At 38.6% G+C, this 13,784-nt stretch overlaps 1 protein-coding gene and 1 long non-coding RNA gene across 2 annotated transcripts in view; one reads left to right on the top strand and one right to left on the bottom strand.

Annotated features, from left to right (window-relative positions):
• Nucleotides 1-5,644: 5,644 nt before the first annotated feature.
• PNRC1 (proline rich nuclear receptor coactivator 1) lies at nucleotides 5,645-9,685 on the bottom strand. The gene is made up of 2 exons (XM_019743276.2): nucleotides 8,996-9,685; nucleotides 5,645-6,751 (listed from the first exon to the last, which is right to left on the bottom strand). Exons 1-2 carry the CDS (start codon nucleotides 9,533-9,535, stop codon nucleotides 6,308-6,310), a joined length of 984 nt encoding a protein of 327 aa, XP_019598835.2. The 5' UTR covers nucleotides 9,536-9,685; the 3' UTR covers nucleotides 5,645-6,307.
• Nucleotides 9,686-9,778: 93 nt separating this feature from the next.
• LOC109453516 (uncharacterized) overlaps nucleotides 9,779-13,784 on the top strand; it is a 32,588-nt gene continuing 28,582 nt past the window's right edge. Inside the window, exon 1 of the long non-coding RNA XR_012496669.1 lies at nucleotides 9,779-11,247. This is a non-coding gene — a long non-coding RNA (uncharacterized LOC109453516). The remainder of the gene's footprint in view (nucleotides 11,248-13,784) is intronic.

Here is a 13,784-nt window from a genome sequence, read left to right as displayed (position 1 = left end):
AAGGTCTAGAGTCTAACCATTTTTTTGTATTGTTTTATACTTTATAATTTCCTACTCTTACCATATAATTACTGAATGGGATTTTAAAAAAATACCACTTAACATAATGAAAAAAATTTATTCTAAAATATGGCAAAAACCACTTTATACAGAGCTGTGAGCTGCCTGTCAGTAGTCAAATATAACTGACACTCAGTTTTGGTGACCCACTTTGTCCACCCTTTTGTTAATTTAGACTCAAAGGTTGTGGTGTTATGAGTGTTTATCATGGAAAGTGGAATTATATCACTTAAGGAACAATTTTAAACGATTTTAGCTTTCTGTTAGCTTCACTGATACTAATTCAGCATTGAAGGCCTTAAAGAGTTGGAACCATTCAAGTATTAAGAATTGCACACTGCCTTGCCCTCTACTCCAGTCTCTTCAGTGCTCACAAGACTTCAGCCATTCCCTTCTTCTCTTTTGGCACTCACATATAACACACATTTCCTCCCAGAAAACCTTGCTTGAATATCTTTCATAAATGTAATTCTGTTTTAAGTTTTGAAATTTAGGATCTGGTTTCAAGAATCAGGTGATACAGGAATTTAAGAAATAGACCCAGATGGTTGAGGAGACTACTGAATGCACAGTGCCTAGCACTTGGAAGGCTGATGGAAAAGGACAGTCCAAGCTTTGGTATTAATCCTTTCGTTCTAAAATGTGAAAGTAGTAAATGCCTGATCACTTGAAGAGTAAGGGTAATTTCAACTTTGGAAGGAACCATTTGAGGTCTTATTTTATAACAAAAAGCTACCCCAGATTGTAAATCTCTGCAAGACTTTGATTCCGTGTTGTCAATCTCTGCAAGGCTTTGATTCCGTGTTGCCAAGTAAAGTGTAATAATACAGATCTTGGGAGGCAATTTTGAGTTGAATTTAAATAAAACATTTGCATGTTGGAAATAAAAGTCATCAAAATATTTTACCTGCCATCCCCTCCCCAAGTTTCTAGACTGCCCAAAACACATTGGTAATTTGTTTTTGACAACTGATCAGGTTAATCTCAGAATAAAGGAACCATCTGTAATAATTTAGGAGGAGTTATGTATATATGACCAGCTTTGGAGGAGTTTGGTTAGTATCATCTTTACAAACAGATAAAAAAAATTGCACACATTTTTCTGCCAGTTGGAAAAATTACTTTCCCCAGTCCTTTCTTACACATGCATAAAAGTTATTGGATGAATGACTAAATAAATGAAGTATTTTCATTTTTTAAGAATGTCATTTTGTCTAATCTCGTTACATTCAAGATACATGATCTCTTCTAAAGGAGCTTGAATAGAATGCGTAGCCTCCTTTGACAAATGTGCATGATTTTCCATGATTATGTAGGTTGCTTCTGCCAATCCTCCGTTGTCTCTTCATGCCATTCCTTAATTCAGAGACTGCAACGCCACCATAAGCTATTCCTCTAATAGAGGGAACTTTGTGTCACCCGTTCTATACTAAGGAAACACTACTATAAACTCTACTTAGAAAATTAATTCTAGTATTCCAACAATGAATTCTCAGCAAATGCAAAACCTTTCTCAACCTTAATTCAATTTGGTGTTTTTATAAGTGGAAGTTTGGCAAATATAATTCCTGGGAGTTAAAAACATTACTTATACATGTTAGCATATTTAATTCAGAACTCCAAGAGAATTGCAAAGGGTACGAAAAGTAATCTGAAAACTGTGATTAATTGAAGACAATATAATCCAAGAGATTTAAAGGGTTTACTTCAAGCATTAAATAGTATCCCTAACTTAAAAAAAGGGCTCCATTCACCCATACCTTCAGAGAATCTGCTCTAAAACTTTCAAGAAAAATTTTTTTAAAGATTAAATTTTGTTTATAAATAGCATTCTATAAAATGCACTCAAATTTCAGATTTAAAAACGTAGTTCTTGAATTACATGATTTGTGCTTACACAATTCTGCCTCAGACATATTCTTCCCCTATTTGAAAACGGTTGTATTTGGGACTTTTTGAAAGATTTATCGAGAGAAAGGAATTAAATACAAAAAACAACTCAGAGGAGTTAGCTCAGGGATCAGATGCTCAGCAAGGCAGGCCTGATTTTAAAATTTAGTTCAGCAATGTCCTTAAAACATTTAATACAGGCTAATGAGACTACCAGCCTTCCATGCCCAAGTATAAGTATGTTTGATTCCTTCAACCTGAAGCAGCTGTCAATTGCATACAGCACATGGGAGTTGGAGGGCCTTCCACCCTGTAATGGATAATGTGTTCAATATAATAGGAGGGTCATTAGAACGGCAAAAAAGACAACTGTAAAAGATCAGTTTTCACCCAGTTTCAAATCTTGGACTAAGAAAAGGGAAGGAAGCTTTATTCCTTTTCACCAACTGGGTCCCTGCTATCAAAATTCAGAACTTAAATTAGAACTGTCTACTAACAGACGTAAGGGTAGGTAGAGAACCAACCACCATTTAACACTCGTTCAGAGGAAATAATTCAACTAATTTCCTATCACATGACGTTGAGAATCCGTAAGAGGCAGAAAGGATGAGGTCGAGTACTGGTTAATGGGTCAAGGCTTATGAGGGAAAAAGGAGAGGACATTGGAAGACAAAATATTTTCAGTTTGATTTTCATATTGTAATTAGTGCTTCTGTGCATAATTACCAAAGCTGTACCTACCTGTTGGCCTGACCTATCTTCAGTCTACTTGCTACATATTTCCAAGTGGGTATCTACATGCACCCCAGAGTTCAACATGCAAATAAAAATTATCTTCCTCTGTAATTCTGATCCTTCTCCAAAGTTCTCTAATTGCTACTTTTATCTTCCTAACTGCTCAATTTAAAAACTCAATTATTCTCCCTGCAGTTGCTCTTAAGTCCATGTTTCTGTGTTCCCTCTCATCATATCCTTTAGGCTTTCTCTTTTAAACTACTGAAATATCAAGTGGTCATCTTGTCTCAAATTTACCCTTTCCAAGCTTTTTGTATTTTCACCCGTTTTTTGAGGCAGGAATCTCATTCCCTTGCTCATAAACCTATGGCTCTGCCAGCTTACAGAATAAACTTCAGCATGACATTCAAGGCCCTTATTATTACCCCCAACACCTTTCAATACATTGAACCTTCCTTCCTTGCACTTCTCTTGAGCTAATGGATGGATATTCCACATCTTTTCACACCACTGCTCAGGCTTTTACCTTGGACAATTCGTTTCCTCTTTGCATGTCAAAGACTTGAATATTTTAAGGCCCTATTCAGTGCTACTTCTAAGGTGTCAGATTCCCAACTAGACAATCCTTACCACAATTAGTCACTACTTTCTGGGAGGAACATTGACTTTTGTTTTTACCTTTTCAGGCATTTGTTGTAAGGGGAGGGGGTGCAGCTTGTATTTTAGTTACATTTGTCACTTCTTGCCCATCCACCTATACTGTTAAATTTAACTCATTCAAGTCCCACATTGGTGCAGCACAGCTTTGTATTAAAATGTTGTGAAGGAAATTACATAGTACTATGCGTAAAAACCTAATTGCAGGTCCTTATATAAAATGTAGGTTACTTGCCTAATATATTCTAGTCTTTTAACTTATAAACCATGTAAACCACCCTAAAATTTGTATTTTAACTTACAAACCACCTTCAAGTTAGAAAAGAATGGCTCCTGTCAATCTTTTTAATAGTGTAGTTTGGTCTTTCATTACCTTCCTTTTCCTGCCTACAAGGAGGACACTAATACTTAGCACCAAGAATAATGCAAATACAAGCAGCTCTGCTTCTATAGTGTTGCTTCACCAGTGGTATGAGTTGAATAAATTTGGAATCAAATTGCACAAATATATCTAAAAGCAACTTCAGTATAAAATACTAAGCACATATTGGTTATTTGTTCTATAGTGAAGTACCACTGCCTGTAATAATTTTTTTCCACTCACATACTAATAAACCTTTCAACTCTTTACAAGCCCCCCTTTCAGGCCACTAGTTAAAATAGAAGTGGTTGAATAACTGGGTTGTACTGTAGTCTGAATTCACGTTGAAACCTAACCCAAGTCATGGTATTAGCAAGTGAAGCCTTTGGGAAGTGATTAGCATATGAGGGCAGAACCCTCAATGAATGGGGATTAGAGCCCTTACAAAATGGGCTCCAAAAGCTCTTTCATCCTCCTGCCATGACACTGACATGGTGAAAAGACATCATCTATGAAGTGGGCTCACACCAGACACCAAATCTGCTAGACTTCCCAGCCTACAGAACTGTAAGAAATTTGTTTATAAGCTACTTAGTCTCTAGCATTTTGTTATAGCAGCCCAAAGGGACTAAGACAGACTGCTTAATAGTATTTCTCTAACAGCAAAACTATTTAACTTAAATTTGTTAACACTGTTTCATTAACTATATTATCTAGTCTAATTCAACCAATTTTGTTTACTCTTCAAACTATAAAGCCTATTATTACTTTATAATATCTATTATTCCATGCCTTTACATTTTTTAACCATTCTCTTTACCAGTGTTAACATTTAGTCTTTTACAAGATTGAACGCTCACCTCTATTTTGTTTCTCTAAATGCATTTTTTAAAGCCAGGTGTGTATGTGGGGGGGGGGGGGCGGGGATGGGGTGTGTGTAATGAAGTGTAGCTTTCTCTAGATAATATATAAGAACAAAGCATATGTTATAGCCAGTGACAAAGAATAATAGTTGCCTGGGTTACATATTAGCTGCATCTGTAAGATAGCACATCTATGAATTCTCCGATTTTGTGGCGGCAGTAACACAAGTCATCATACGCTCCTGGCACTGCTCAAGTCAATACTGATTCTAAGTAAGGTGCCAATACAACTACCCACCTGTACAGCCAGACTGTCTTCCTCCCTGCCCGTGTGAACCAAGTGGTACAGAAGGTAAGAGCTAAGACTTTTCCATTTACTTTTTTCTAGTAAGAATGGTAGCACCTTTCTCATCTATCTAGTCTAAGTTATAGAACCATATATCTATATATATATACTTTAACACCCTTTTCCTTTTCGCGTCTAAATATTGCATAATTAATCATAAAAACTTGATTGACATAAACTTGAGCTTTGTATAACTAAAAACTACACAGGGAAAATTGTTTTAGAATTTCTTATTGGAATAGACCTTACATATACTGTTGAGTATAAGAACCAAGTTTGAATTTTAACAAAAATATATAAGCTGCCATTTACCTTCAAGAATGCTTCAGAATCCAAATCTCCCATCTACTGTTTTATCAATTGTGCTTGCTTTGGAACTACCACCATTCAGTATCAATATAAACTCAGTAATATATACACGTGTCATTTCTTTCACTGAAAATGCATGGTATGGTTAAGTCAAATAGTACTTTATGAAACAGTTCATATATAAAAATATATTCTAAGTTATTATCAACTTTACTTTTGACCATAACCATTTCCATCTGTAAGATGGGGAATTCCTCCCCTTAGAGGTAGTAATGTTAAGTATTGCACCCTCTAAATTTCAGCAGAAAGATGGACAATTAGTATAAAATTAAAGACATTTAGCCAGTAAAATGAAATGTTAAAATCCATCTCCTACTCACACAAACATGAAAAAGTCACTCACACACAAAAACTCAAGACTAGTTTAAAAGGGGGGGGGGGCCAAATTATTATTATTTAAAAATTTGATTACAACCAATTTGTTGGCATTGAAATTAGAGGTATTTTAAATTTGAATATTGATATAAACCAAAAACCAGAAATTAAGTTTGGTAAAAATGGGAATAGGAGTTTTCCGGTAATTACAGATTGATTGGAAGGCAGAAATCAATTTAGAGAAACACAGACAAACCCCATGTTTACAATGATTGTGCCACAGATTTAAACTTCAGTAGTGCATTAGTAAACTGTTCACATTTAGATCTTCACCTTGAGATGGACAGCTGTTTCTTGAGAAAACTCTCGGTATCTTGTGCAAATAAACTGGTCTTCCATGTGCCTTAGCACACATGTAAAATTTCTCCATTGTATATATACAAAACACCTACCATTTGGGCAGGTCAAAATACATACTTTCATAACAAAACTATAATGTACCTCTCAAGTATGAACAATATACACATAATATGGTATACAGTATTTACAAAATATAAAATATAATACAAGCTGTTTATAATTTTTTAAACTCATCTTTTGCACTTGTAGGGTTTGCACAACAAGGCAAATTTCCATTTCTGTACCAATTTTTCTTTTCAAGAGTCCGGGGATGTTGGAAAACTGTTTTACATACATACTGAAATCCGAGATCTAAGTTTGAACTTTTAGGAGAGTTTTTAAGTGTACTGCCATCAATTCCCTATTTTGGTTGTACTTTTCAATAGTGCTTCCCATCCAGTGACTAGGCGGCTTTGGAAGAACACTAGGAGAAGGAGGATCACTGAACTTTGCCCCAGCGTAATTTTCCTTTTGGCTCACTTCAGTTAGAAATGCGGATTTCTTCAAATGCTTTTTTTTAATGTTCTCGATAATTTTAAAAGGCTTTTTTTCCTGTTTCTGAATTATATCAGATGAAACAGAATCCTGCCAAAAGTTATTTTCATTTCTTTTTGCAGAGGTCATCTTGGTTAGTGTTAAGCTGTATTTGCTTTTCTGTCTGTTTATCTTTGGTTGTTCACACAAGTGCATGCCATAAACAAGCTGCCCGTGGGGAATGGTAATTTTCTCCGACTTTCCCATGTTTGAATTTAAAACCTACAAAAAGACAAGGAACATAAAAGTGAATAGTCTTGTGATAAAAATCAGTCATGAACCTCATACCACATATCTAATGTATTTTAAAGTTACCCTGGACTTTAGTTCACTGCCTTAGTTAAAAACATGTGCTTGCTGCACTTATCACTGATGTCCAAACATGCATTTATCTAATTTATTTTACCACTAAAAATAATAATCACCACTGTTACCAGTATGCAATGTATAAGCCAGTTGTGAAAGAATCAAAGTAAAAAACCCAAAGTAACCCCATCTTTCTGTGACTGTTAAGGAAGAGTAATGAGCTATCTTCCCAACACGTATATCAACCTGTTTCTGACAAAAGTTAAGTGTTTTCACAATAGAGTGTTGTCTAGACATTTTCTAATGCTTTCATTTTGGTTGGTTCAGAGTCTAGTTAAAAACTATGTTAACAGATATGCTATTTACCTTTAAGACATTTACTTCAGAATAAAAATTTTATTAGCAGGAGCTAGAGTTAAGTGAGGAATAAAAGATTACTTTCAGAATAAAAATTTTATTAGCAGGAGCTAGAGTGTAAGTGAGGAAGTGTAGTGTCTTTTGGTAATAGTTACTAAGTACACACAGAAAAATTATCTTCCAGCTTCGGAAAACAAAATTTTTCAGGTATTTAAATGCTAAAATAAAAACTCAAATACTAAAAATACGTATCACTTTTTATCATCTTTTCCAGTTATACATACTTAACGTATAACAAACCAGGAAAAAAGTGTTTCCTGCCTTGCTTGCCACTACTTTCTGGTTTCACAACTGCTTTCAAGAACGTTGGCTGCACTAATTCTAATCCCTTTCCTAACTCAAGTGATCCTTATAGAAAGGCATGACCAGATAGAAAGTATTAATATAAGGTAATCCATTAGATCACTGCCCTTCCAACACTTGAAGTATGGCTGGGAAGTAGGACAGAAAAATAGAAAGCCAAAGCACAAAGTAACACACTTATGTCAATAAGATAGGTAGCTGCCAACAGAGCTTCCTGGTTTTAATTCTAATCTAAAGGAAAAAGGGATCTTACTGACCAGGAACCGATAAGCACTAAAACTCGCTTTTAGATTGTCACTAATATTTCATAAGAGGCATGGTATTTTAAAACTTGAAAGGAATCTAAGATAATTAAAGAAATCACAGCGTACAAATTTAATTTTTCCAAGGGCACAGCTACATAAGTTGCAAATCTCTCACTACAATATTCTTTCAACAAATGGTAGTAACTTATTTTCATTTCATTATTATCAAAGAGTAAGTTTGAAATTGTCAATAAAATTTTATTGACATAAATAAAATTTATGAATGAATTTCAAATCATTTTAGCGATATGATCCCGGTGAAGTTATCAATTTTATCCTAGTCCAACAGCAAGGCTACTGGACAGCATAACGTCAATTCAATTGGTAAATTCTTCTTTCGAAAATTTCATCAGCGGGGACACAATAAAACTAACTTCCATTAAGTCCGGTAAAGAGTTGGAATTGTTAAAAAAATTCCGTTCGTCTGATAGACTAGCACACAAAATATGTCGCTTCAAAGAGGCAAGAACTCTGCCGCCGCTCTTGCCAACTTGAAAAGTTAAAAATTACAGTTAAGTAGGTTGGCCCGGCGAGGGGCAGAGCCCCAGTTGGATCGGTGCCCTCACAGCTCAGCGAAAAGCAAGCCAAACGAATCGAGCCGATGTAGCCCATTCCAAGTACCACACCAGGACGGTGTGAGAGTATGTACACGCGTCGCCGACTTAGTCTCGGAGCTACCCACCATGAGGAAGTCGGCGGCCGCCCTCCCCGTTCCCCTACCACCCCTCAGCCGGCCTCGCTTCCTTTACCGGCGCCGGAGCGCAACGCACGTAGCGCGCGCTGACGTCAACCCCCCGCGGGCCCCTTCCCGCCCCACCCCACCGCGCGCCGGGAACGCAGAAACCCCCTGGAACGCCGCCAGCCTTCTAAATCAGGGCTGTTGCTGGGGCGCAGCCGCTCCTCTCATTGGCTGGTTCCCGGGAGCCAATCAGCAGCGCCACCGCATCCCTTCCCTCCCCTTTCTTCTCCTCAGCAAGAACAGAGCAGGCGTCACGGAAACTTCCCTCCCGAGTAAACAGCCGCCCCTAACCTCGGCCTCCCCCCTTAGTGCAGGGCCCCAAACCACAGAGCCCAGCTGTGGCCGTCTAAGTGCGGTAACTCCCGAACGGTCGCCTTACCCCTTCGCGGCACTCACCTCGCTACTGAACGAGGGTTGGCCTGGCGCCGCGAGCGGCAGCGGACCAGGGAAAGGGCTGGCTTCTTCAGTTCGAGTTGCGGTCGCAGGACCCGGGGCCGAGGCGGCGGCCTGGTCCGGGACTTCCTGCGCTCCGCTCTGGTCCGTTGAGGGGCTCCGCCCGCTCTCCAGGTTCAGCCGGTGCTGCTGGTACTGGTGGAAGCGACTGGGCAGCTGCCCTGCTGGACTGGCTCGCACCTTCTTCTTTCGCCGCTTCTTTGGCGCGGCCCGAGGGGTGCCCCCCGCCGGGGCAAGGCTGCAGTTGGGCAGAGGTGCTGGGGCGCGAGACTGAGAAGTCAGACAGGGACCGTCTCCCCCTAGGAAATGAGGGAGGAAAAGGGTGGGGGGCAGTGCCCGAGGGTCCGGAATCCGGGGTAAAGGCGGCGGAGCCGTAGTCACCATCGGGAGGGCCCCGAAGTAACCGCGGGCGGAAAAGCCCAGGGGCGCAAGGCGACCGCCCAGGACAAGCGGTTCCCGCTGCGGGACGGAAACGACGGTCATAGCGCTAGGAGGAAAGTAGCTGAGCAGGAAGAAAAGGAGCAAATGAAGCAGAAGGTGAAAGGCGGCAACGGCTGCTGCTAAGAGCCCGAGAGGAGAGCGGACTGTGGTTCGGGCGGTGGCGGCGCAGCAACAAATAGCCTCAGCGCCAGCTCCTAGTGTTGTTATCAGAAGCTCCGCCCCACACCCGCCTACCTCCCGGCAAAAATCCAATCGGGATTCGACAGGGCAGGCCACGCCTCTTCGGCTCTGCCTCCACAGCCTCAGAAAGAGACACAAACAACTAGCTTGCTGCAGCCGGGCACAAAGAACGCTTACTGCGCAGGCGCTGCCAACGAGCTCTTTCGGGGAGTCGGTCCCGCGAACAATGAAGTTCCGTTTCAGTCCAACCTACCCCCACCCTTCTCCCTCGCCCCCGCACCTCGCCCTGAAGACAGAGGTCAGACTGGTAGATCTAGGCTGAATTTAGAAATGGGGTTGGAGGGCATGAGGGAGGAAGAAAAAACCTGGAAGCATCAAGGCCACTGACCTTGGGGAAGAAATTTTTATTTCAAGTCCAACATAATAACATTGTTATTAGTTTTTAAAAAATATTTCAAAGTACATTATGGGCATTTCTTTCCTAGCAATCGTGAAGAAAATCAGTCCACATTTATATATGATGAAGTGTGGCTCACGTTTTTTTAATTTACTCGGCTGAGCAACGTTGCTCATTAGCTGTGGTAATCAGAGTAAGAATTAAGGGAGTGACTTACTGATTGAATCGGCGTCTTAACATATAAAAAGTTCTCCGTAAATCCGTAATTGGATATTGGAAATGTTACTGTCTTCGTACTTGAAGGACTGTGACTTTGGGATCGCAAAACGGCGGCTGAGACTGAGTAGGAAGCAATGGAGGAAGCTTGCATCTCTAAGGGAGAAAGTGAAACAGCTCTGCAACATAGTGTATTTTGCTTGCCGTGTGTTGATAGAAATCTCACTGTCATCATGTACCCGCACTGAGCTCATACTTAAAAAAAATTGTGGCTATTTATCAAGCACTTATGTGCCAGGAACTGTTTCTTACATAAATTCCTTCATTTGAACCTCACAACAACTCTAAGGAAAACGTACTACGTATATCCTTATTTTACAGGAGAGAAAACAGGCTCAGAGAAGCAAAAAGTACTTGTTAAACATCATACAGTAGGTTAATATAAGAATTTGAACTCCAGTCCACGTTTGGCAAGAACACAGTTTTAACATCATCCACGCTACCTGCCCACTCACTAGATTGTAGGTTTTTAGAACACCATAATCTTACACTTCTCTGTATTCTCACAGCCTGTAACCAATGTTTTTCAGCTTTGTAGTGCTTGGTAAGTGTTATGATTGATAACAAAGTTAGACAGAGGGAATATGCAGAATAATGCTTCTCAATAATTTTATATAAACTTTTAATACTATATGCCATCGTTATTGATTGCTGGCTTTTATTATATTTGCTGGATTTTACTCATTTTTTGTGTTTTCAACACTTACTACATGGTAAATCAATGCTCCTCTTTATTGGATGAATGGGAATCATATACTTAACAGAGCTGTAAAAGATCTTAGAGAACCTTTAATTCAAATCCTCAGGTCTGCAAATTGAAGATGGGTTTAGGGTCCAAGTGAAGAGAATGTTGGAAAAGTTGATGAAGACCAAGCAAAGATTATGGAACCTCTGGAATGAGGTAATTTGTTGTTTTGTTTTTACAAGAGTTTCTATTTTTTCAAAGCAGTTTTTCATTTATCTCATTTTATTCTAATCCTGTAAAGGATTACTCTAATCCTTTAAAATAAATTGAGATAGGTTCTATTTTATATGTGATGTGCAAAAATCCTCTAAAAATAGAGTAACTTGCCAGTGAGTCAGGGACTAAATCACTTGAACTCCTAAAGCTAGTCCAGTGCTCTTTTCACAATATCCCAAGGCCTAAGGTTTGACTTTATCAGGGAGTAATATCACCTTTCCTGGAGGATAATTTACCTTCTAGGGGGCTGCTAATTGGAACTCAGTTCAGTGGGGCCCTTGATCAAGGACACTTACTGTCTGTGTGTATCTCTTGGGTGAAGGAGTTACTGTATGATTACTTATTCATCCTTTGCTGCCTGAAGTGTAGGCCTCTTGTTAGATCCTGGATTCTCTACTTTAAGAAGGTAACCTTGCACCTGTGGCCACCTGGGTGAATGGTGTTAAAATGGTGGCCACCACTAAGAGACTGGGAACTGTAATGAACCAGCAGAAGAGAGCAATCCAGGTTTTATAAATCATTATTGGATTTTGTGTTACTCTTTGTATATAGTTCCTGTAGACTCTTAGCCTTTAGTAAAGTATAATTTTAATATTCCATCCTGGTTTCATTTGTGCTATGTGATATAAAGGAAAAGGTCAGATGCTCTTGTCTGGGTCCAAAGGGCCAATGATGGAGGTAGCAAGACATTCCAAGGATAAAGTATATCTTGGGAGGTCTCGCTTCTTGAAGATTTTTGCTCAGTGCATACCTTGATTTTATTTTTGCTCTGTCAACATTTTCTTTAAAGGATTTTTTTAAAATAAACATTTGAAAAGTAAACCAGGTATTAAAGAGCAGGGAAAGAGATAAAGGCTATCTCTTGAAATAAGCAGTTTACCTGCATTAACACTTCAGAGCCCTCTGAATTCCTCTGTCCCCTCTTCTATCTTTGTCTCTCTCCCATTTTACTGCTGTCGTCTTCCTTTCTCTACCTTGAATATCATCTTTCTCTTATCCCATCTCAGAATGTCTTTCTTCCCCCTCACTGTGACTTTGTTTATATTTCCTCTACCTATGGTTGCTTAGATCTTAAATGTCTAAGCTCTAAGTGACACCTGTGTGAAAAAAGGAACGCTTACTCCAGTTGATACTTTCCTTAATGCTCAAATTACTAATCTTTCAAGTCTATGAAGTAATATTTCTCTAAGTATTGAACACATCAAGGAAATCAAAATGTTTAAACTTAACAAGTAAAAAATTCTCTGCCATTGAAGCATTGATTACAAACCTTATTTCATCAACATACTCTGAAAAGTTTAATTCAAATTTTAAGGTTTATAGTTAAAAACAATCAAAATATGCACAAATTTTCACAATAAAGACAAAATTTGTACTGACACTTAAATTGCTTCTAAAGTATTATTGTCACAGGTTGAAATTAATGTCTTCGTTATCCCTATAACTTATACCTTTCTGGGGCTCCAGTAATGTTACCACATGTTTATTTCTTCATAAACCTTCCTAAGGGGCACAGCAGGCCTGCGCAGATTGTGCTTTGCTGTAGGGTGCCTGGCTGATGGGGTGAGAGAGACAACTGAAAGACAGTTTTCACACTGCTCTTAACATCATCTTCCAGGGGGCTGCCCCCTGGAGAAAGGAATGGATGTCTTTTTCTAATTAGTCAAAAGGACTAGTGGCAGCCCTGGGGTACAATAATATTATGGATACTTGATTCTATTTAATCCTAGATGTAAAATCAAAAGAAAAAACATATTTGGACCAGTTGAGGTTTCAACCAATAGAATCTTAGTTGGGTCACAGCCCTGGTTGTGCCTTCTGGCTGGCTCTCCTTTTATATAATGATACAATTTTTAAAATCCTTGCCATTCACAAAATGGAGCCCATTGTCTTTCCCAAAATAATGTATTTTTGAGTTTCATTTGGCCACCTTATAGAACACAGTTTCTTATTGAACTAAACTATTCATTTTAATTTATTTTGCCTCATTAATTTGTTATAATTAATAGGGCCATTAAAAATTAACATATCTATATTAATCACATTCACTATAAAGCCAAACTCCCTATTACTAAATTGTAAACTTTTTCCTTTGGAGAATCGTTATGGATTTTCACATGTTACCAGTTTCAATTATCTATAATCATTTTCCCTTTTTTGCTCAAATCTTTAGAGCTTGGCCAGTGAAAGGCTTTTAAAGATGTTTCTATGGTCTGTCTGTTCAGCACTTCTCCCAAACATTTTTGAAAACATTCTTGCTTTATATAAACAACAAGATGTTCCAGATTATCTTCATCTTTGTTTGACCCAAAACATGGAATGAGCTATTTTATAAAGAACCTTTCTTTGCTCCTTTAAATGAAGAAAAATATTAGTGGCAAAATCTGGACATTAATGATGAATATCAGATTGTTTTGCATGAATACAGGTTGAGATTAGGATAATATCACTGGTAGGCCACTTTTTGGACAAAATTG

This window comes from Rhinolophus sinicus, linkage group LG05, assembly GCF_036562045.2.
Source record: "Rhinolophus sinicus isolate RSC01 linkage group LG05, ASM3656204v1, whole genome shotgun sequence".
Classification (NCBI taxonomy): Eukaryota; Metazoa; Chordata; class Mammalia; order Chiroptera; family Rhinolophidae; genus Rhinolophus; species Rhinolophus sinicus.
Note: the sequence above shows the minus strand (reverse complement) of the source record. Positions and strands in the feature narration are given on the sequence as shown.

Coding starts and splice junctions, on each gene's coding strand:
- PNRC1 (XM_019743276.2), bottom strand. CDS start 9,535: ATGACCGTCGTTTCCGTCCCGCAGCGGGAACCGCTTGTCCTGGGCGGT. Junction 6,752..8,995: donor AACCCTCGTTCAGTAGCGAG/GTGAGTGCCGCG, acceptor GTCTTTTTGTAG/GTTTTAAATTCAAACATGGG.